General features: G+C 40.0%; 1 protein-coding gene across 2 annotated transcripts in view; it reads right to left on the bottom strand.

Annotated features, from left to right (window-relative positions):
• Nucleotides 1-1,291: 1,291 nt before the first annotated feature.
• The window catches only part of CRK (CRK proto-oncogene, adaptor protein), a 9,685-nt gene continuing 3,426 nt past the window's right edge, over nucleotides 1,292-7,550 (bottom strand). Inside the window, exons 2-3 of one of the 2 annotated variants that reach the window (XR_004082204.1) lie at nucleotides 7,280-7,445; nucleotides 4,551-4,568 (exon numbers count right to left, since the gene is read on the bottom strand). Coding sequence is in view for 1 of the 2 variants with exons in the window: in XM_031060644.1 (XP_030916504.1) it covers nucleotides 4,431-4,568 (138 nt within the window). In the remaining variant the exon portion in view is untranslated. Of the gene's footprint in view, nucleotides 4,569-7,279; nucleotides 7,446-7,550 lie in introns of both variants that reach the window. The other variant, XM_031060644.1, reaches the window with a different exon arrangement.

Below are 7,550 nucleotides of genomic sequence, written 5' to 3'. Positions count from 1 at the left end.
CAATAATACCAATAAATCAGGACACTTCAAGCAGATTTAATTGCCAGAAGTGAGGTGCATTCTTGGTACCCTTGCTAAATAATAGCATGTTGTCTAAATACTTGAAATTCTTTTGAATGCACTCATTACAGATGGCATTCAGATATTTGGAAATTGGTCAGGGATTTGGCAAAGCATGAGGAATAAACAGCCTAATCCAAGGAAATGCAGCACAATTTGCTGATGCAATCCTTGCTTGCCCTTTGCCCCCTGAACTTTCACATTAATTCATTCAACCACTGCTGCAGCCAAACCCCACAGCTGAGAGGAGAGGGAATGGAAAAGGAAAAGCAGTTTTCTGCATGAGCCCTGTGCTCCACCAGCTCAGGGAGCTCTGCAAACACCAGGGTAAGGTGAAGCAGGAAGGGACGGCTGGCAGGGCCCCGGGGAAGGGCAGGCACAGCCTCTTCCTTTTGGCTGCAGGGAGCTCTGAAATTCTCTCAGTTAACCTCATTAAAAGGCACCTTTGCAGTGGCTGAGCACTGGAGCAAAGCTGGGGGCATCTACCTATGAAAAATTAAGTTTTTTTTTCCATCTGGAGCTGATAGAATAATCTTTACTGTGTGGAGACATACCAAGATTCTTATCCCTGGGGCCTAAGGGCCACTGTCCCCTTGCAGGTTTTAAGGAATAGTGTGGCAAAAGTAGCTTTAATGCAGATTGATGTTACAAACATTGCTCCTCCTGGGATTCTGATCCTGATTTTGTGTCCTTCAGCCCTTGGACAGCACCTACACACCCTGACTTTTCACTGAATTGGTGCACTCACACCACCACACATAAAAACAGCTCTTCTGAATAATTTGTAGACTCCTGCAGGAGATTCTTGCTGGTATTCGTTTGTGTAACTTTGTTTTCACTGATATTACTAAGAATATATAAACAGCTTTTTATCTTCCCAAGCTTCCCATCCAAACAATCCCCAGACTATTCCCTGACACACTTGTGCAGGTAGAATTGAGAGCAAGAGCTACAAAATCTCATCTTAACATTCCTCACAAGTTATTTTTGAGATGAGAATATACATTTCCCCCAACCCCTTGACTCATTTAATTACAGAAAGTCACCTTCTTTCAAAAAAAGTCATATTTTATTGTTTGATAAGTTTATTTAGTTACCTTGGTTTGTCTTACTTCTGTAGTGCTGTGTTTAATTATTTTGATACTAACATGGCCAATTAAAAATGGCCATACCCCCTCTATTTTTAATTATTACATGCAAGTACTCCAAGAACTGATTGAGAATGACCGAGTCAAAGTTTTGGCTATACTTTTATTTACTTCACGTACTATGAACATATACATTACATGCTACAAAAAAATAAAAAAGGACTTTAACTGTCAAGAAAGTGGATAGTGTTATAATACAATGGCACATGTTCATATTTTTCTTCAAACAGGTTTGGTTAGAATCCTTCCCCAAAACCATTAACAAAAAGGAAGTGTTTTGCTCTTAAAGATGATTAGAAATCTTTGCATTATTAACAAATACAATTCAAACAGATTAACAAGATTTAACCAGGTCATATATTAGTAAAAAGGCAGGGGCTTACCAAAATGAAATACATATTAAAAAACCATAGCAGCCAGTTGTACTTTTTAGTGTGATATAACGTGTAAATGCACCAGAAGAACACAGTGTAATTGAGCATTCTGCTTTCATGGTGTATTTCTAGAAATGATTATTCTAGTTCTAACACCTGCCTATGCACAAGAGACCAAAACCACAGCCAAGGAAGAGACAAAAGATTGTGACCGACATTCTGAGCAATGATTTTTTGCACGCATTGGGGAGAAGGGAGGGAACAAATAGAAGAGGATAAACAAAGGCCACAAAAGGATTTCCTCTACATGTTCATGGACATGGGTGCTACCTATTTGCCTTGAAGAGCCTGACAAGTTGAAATGTCTATTTTGTCCAAATTCATACTCCTTTCTATCACCTATGAAACAAAATCACATTTCAGCCTAGAACTGAAGAGTGGAAAACAGTTGCATTAATGTGTCAGTCAGCTAAAAAAACTGCTTGACAAGAACTTGGGATTCTAGTGTAACAGCAGCTATTAAGACTCCTCTAGTTTCCTTATTTTGCTCTTTCAAAGTGTACAAATATTCACAATTTATACAGTCTTAACAAAACCACATCTACAAAGTTTGCAGGGAACTTGCTAGTTAATTCAATTCATGTCTTTTGTATTAAAAAGGCAAGGTTTGCATAATAAAACTTCCAGAAAAATGATCTTTTGGTATCTGAATTCCTGATTGGAAAGGTACAAATATATGGGCTTTCATTAACTGCAGTTGGCAAAAATACTTCAGAACAGTGTCACTCTAATGACACACTGTTTATTATGCTTCTTTTGCAATACCTGAAGAAAACCATAAGCATATATGGGCAACTGAAAAACTCAGTATTAAGTCTGTTATTTAGAGTGCAGCTGAACAGTTACAGTGAATATCAGGATCAGAGGAAAACCACAAATCAGCCTTAAAGAACCTGATGAGTTACAGAACCTAGAGTTAGTTTCACAATTTTTTTCCCCCTCAAAGTAAATTTTGTACTAAGCTAGAAGAGCTCCCACAATCACTGGCACGTCACCCTAACCTGAATAGCAATCCAAGGTAGAACAGAGCTGCAATTCCTTGTTTCCATTCTTACCCCACTGTCCCTGCTGTCAGTTTTTGATATTAATCCTCAGTAGTGCTCATGAGACTGGTGATGGACAAGTGTGATTAACGTTAGTCCACAGAATTAATGAGTGCCCATAACCTGAACATTACTAAGACTTGCTGATGGATTAGTTTTGAAGTAAAACAACTAGTACTTAAATAGAACAGAAATATTATAATTTCCAGCATGTTACAGAGTTCTGAGGTAAAGTGTTACCAGTATTGTTGTAGGGTTGGTGCCTTGCAGCAAAGGCCTTTGCAACCCATGAGCCTTGGGGTCACACGGGTGTGAAGCAACCAAACCCAACAGTTTCAGTTTGATGCTATTTAGAAAAACCCTTCTGCATGGATTATACTGTAGTCAAAGTTACAAAATTTAGTTTGGTCACCAGAGTGCTGTGCTTGGAAAACAACCCAGGGTACAGGCAAGGGAGAGTTACTTCAGTGTTTAATTTCAGTTTACAAAACTTACTAAATCCATTCTGATTTATATTAGAGAAAACCAGATAATTAGAAGAACAGACTAAAAACAACCATCAAGCAGTGCATAATATTGCCTACTCAATGCACTGATTTCATCATGAGCTAGGAAGCCATATTTACTCTATTATGCCTTTTGAGAATCAATCCAGAAGCACACAATTATTTTCCATTAGTTTATTAAAAATAAAATCCTCATGAATTCACTATCAAATATTTTACAGATGGGAATTAAACCAGAAGAGTCCCCAGACTGTCTTTAAAATAAAACTAATATTTGGTTTGTCAGTTCATCGTGCTTGACACTGATTTGTACTGTAACAGTATTGTACAATATTGAAGAATTCTAGAAAAATTAAACTAGCCCTACACAATTTAATTTTATTGGAAAGCAGTGTCAATATTTTAGTATATTTAGTGAATCAAACACTGCTTTAAAGCTACGTATTAAAGTGCTATGCACGTATTTTTCAGCACTGATATGGAGGTTTACACTTCCATAAGCCTTGTATTTGTGGATAAAAGGAGATACTGTGTGTTAATAAAAATCTTAAATTAAAATCAGCTGCTATGTTTGAAGCATCAACAGTACTGAAGAAATCAATCTAGTGTCCACAAGCTTCTAGAATTCTGAGGTTGATTGGATCTGTCATTTACCATGACAATGGTAAGGATCTGTAAATCATAAGGCTACCCAACGGGCCCTGCCTCAGTCTGTGCTGTGCACAGCTAACTGACCATGCAGAGCACTGCAGAGCCTTTCTAGGACAGAGAACTCAGGATGGAAAAAAACACGGAGAGAGCTCCAGGATAAATTTGTGAAATTTCTATCAAGGTATTGAATTGTCTATGGTTGATCTTCATTGCCTGAGGAAGAAGCAACATAAGCAATGGGCCCGGAGAGAGCTATAAATGTTCTTTGAACATCTACAGCACTGCTTTCTCCAGCTGCTGCTGCTGGAAGGTCCAGGCTGCCATGCACGTGGACATAAGCAGGCATTACAACCTATAATCATGGCCTAGTTCTGCCACTGGACACACGAGTTATCTACTGTCGTACCCTGAATTACATGACCCTTGCTTAAGGAATGGTGGTGTTGAGTCCCAGGGGTTTGTAGGTTATCAGAATGCTTATCCAAGCAATACCACTTGCAGCGTCGGTCCGAGCTTAGTCTTGATGGCATCTGCAATAAAAACAAGTTGAGATTGTTCCCATCTGTAAGAGCAACTGTTGAGCCACACTCAGCTGAAGTCCTCATCAGGATTCTGTTGATCCAGCAGACGGACGTGTGTGAATGGAAAGTGACCACGTCTGCCATTACATTCTCCTTCCCACTGACCACTCATGTTAATCTTTGTGACCTTTACCAGCTCACCGACCTGTGGGGTAAGAAATAAACACGTTACAAACCAGAAACACGGGCAGGATCAGCTGCCACCCCTCCCTGGTGTGCTGTCACCCACGTGCACCAGATACACATCTATACAAAGCGGCTTTAGTCCTGACAGTGTCTGTGACACCAGCCTGCCCCCAGTGCCATTCACTCCAAGAAAGTGTATAAAGAAATGTGCCTAGATCAGGTGAGAACTACCTCAACTGAAGTCAGCAATCCAAAACCAATCTTTCCAAGTGCTCCTGGGACCTGCCATCAGGTGCTGTCCTGATAAACGTGCCTTGCTGGGCTGACAGAGGCATGCACACTGCTGGGACTCCATCCAGAGCCTCAGAAAGCAAGGAAGGCTTGCACCTGGACCCAGTGGACACTAATCTGCAAGCTCAATTGCTCTTTAATTTTGGAATCCCACTTTTCAAGATGGAAAGGGGAGGATCTCTTGCTCTTCACAGATTATAGCAAGTGTATAACAAGTGCCATAAGGCTGCTCTGGACATCCACAGTCAGCCACTACCAAAGGCAAAGCCCAATGGCATTTCAGGCTTTCCCAGCATGGATTTCTCAGAGAAATAAATCCCACTGAATCACAGAATTGTTTAGGTTGGAAAAGATCTTCAGGGTCATTGAGTCCAACCATTAACTCAGCACTGCCAAGTCCAGCACTCATAGGAATAGTAAAGACAACAGATGCCTCTCCCACTTGCCCAGGAATACATCTCGTATTCTAATCTCCACCCCAATACTGCCAGCACCAATTCCAAAGGCATCCTCTATCATTCCCTGTGACACAGGGACAAACTGCACAACAGGCCCTTCCCCAGGGCTGTACAGGTAGTTCAAACCAGGACACAAGTCTAGGTCTGATCAGTCCCCAGCTCTGTTCATATTTAAGGGTACTTAATTAAGTGGCACTTACACGACCTGAGGAAGCACAATTTACATTGTAAAGACACTCACTGCAGAGTTAATGAATGCACCACTGAAAAGCTGTCTACCCATTCTACCCCTCTGCAGAATTTTATCAATAATCTGATTTACGAGTAACGTACAACGGTTTTCAGAATTCTTCCCACATCACAGATGGAGGATGCTTTTGGGATAGATAGACTCTATTTTCTTTCACTAATACTGTAAATAAACTCTGAAGGTGTGGCCAAAGGCCTTGCTGCATTTCATCAAGAAATTCACTGAATATAGAGTTATAGTTTACACAGATGCTCATCACTGTGTTCCAAATCCATCCAAAACTCAACCTCATTATTTGCACTTTCCAGGCAGCCAACAAAGAACAAGGAAAACAATTTCAGATGTTACCCATCTCCATTAACTTTACAGGTTTTAATCACTTGAAATCTTTTGCCAGAACAGCTTTTAACACTTCATAAATTCAACCCCTTTCATGGACATTTAATTAAGCTTCCCATACCTCTCATGATTACTTATCTGGTAATGAGAAGCCCATGGGGACTCTTGCTGTAGCTTTATTTTTGCCTTTTGTAGTCATTAGTATAGACATTTTAATGAATCATATTTTGAAGAAAATCCTCTTATGTATTAGCTACAGGCAAAAAGGAAGCCTTCCTCCAGTTCTGAATGCAAGCTTCAGCTCTTTAGGAATTTAATCATGCAGTTTGTATAATTTTGCTACTGGTAATAACCACTGGGGGCTTGTACCAACAAAAATACTCTGCTGACCAAAACAATACATCAGCTATAATTTAACAAGGATAAGATTCTGATTTCCTAATCACAGCCATGACCAGAACAATGTCCCAGATAAATAAGGATAAGATTCTGATTTCCTAATCACTGCCATGACCATCACAATCAAACTGCTTCAGACCTGGTTATAATCTACAGATCAGCCCTCACCAGAGCAGTGTTTAACCTCCAGCCCACTGGGAAGGGAAAAGCACCACTTGCACTGGTTTGGTGTCTTAAGACTGTTGGGCTGTGCTCTATCACACCCTAATTAGTGTTCATTAGGGTTTATCTTGGATGCCTTACAATAAACTCACCTGCAAAAGGTGGGTTCAACAGAGCAATGACACAGTTATACTATGGGATGCTTGTGAAATTCCCCAGCTCCCCAAGCATCCTGTAGCTGGTTTTTGGTTTCCAGGGGTGTTTCAGGGTCACTGCAGCCAAGGGACACTCAATTATGAATTCCCCTTACTATACAGAGCTACACCTGAAAGCTGCTTTTCAGTAATTTGTTAAATAAGAGACCTCTGAGATCAAATATTCCTTTCTTGCCAGTAATTTCATTTAGCAGACACACAGATACAGTTTTTATTCCCATTTCATTTATACATATAAACCTTCTCATTCATTCTTACAAGTCTATCTATGTATCTTTACATCTATCAAAGCAGGACTAACTTAAGGCAAGCATGGACCATTTCACAAATGCTGCCTTAATACAGTGGCTCCATTAGATCCTGATTAACTGAAAGATCTTTCTAGATCTGCTTCAAACCTCTGTCTAGCAAGCTGTATTTCAACCACTCTCCTGAAGACAATATAGAGAACCCTTCCAAAAATTACTTATTATTACAAGTGCTGAAGTTTTAAAACCTTTAGGCTAGGAGTGGATGTTGTCTCTGAATTCTCCTCACTTTCAGCATTGATTTATGGCAACATTAGTCCATAGTGCATCATCCCACCAAGCACAGCACCTCAGGAACAACACTGTACCCTGCTAGAAAGCCAGCTTTGTCTCAGTCTTCATCAGAAGCTTTAAAACTAAATATACCCCATATGCTTCAAAGCAAAACTGAAGGTTCAAGTGAAGACTTCTGTATGCTGTGGTTTTATTCCAAGTACTCCTCTTTGGTGAGGTCAAGGTGGCAGAGTTCTGCTACTGTTACAAAGAAAAAAAATAAATCGATCGATCTCAGAGTCATTCACCACACAGATCTTCCCTTTTCCTCCTCTATTTGCTCTTAAAATAGACTGAAAACTCCCT

This window comes from Geospiza fortis, unplaced genomic scaffold (assembly GCF_000277835.1).
Source record: "Geospiza fortis unplaced genomic scaffold, GeoFor_1.0 scaffold425, whole genome shotgun sequence".
Classification (NCBI taxonomy): Eukaryota; Metazoa; Chordata; class Aves; order Passeriformes; family Thraupidae; genus Geospiza; species Geospiza fortis.
Note: the sequence above shows the minus strand (reverse complement) of the source record. Positions and strands in the feature narration are given on the sequence as shown.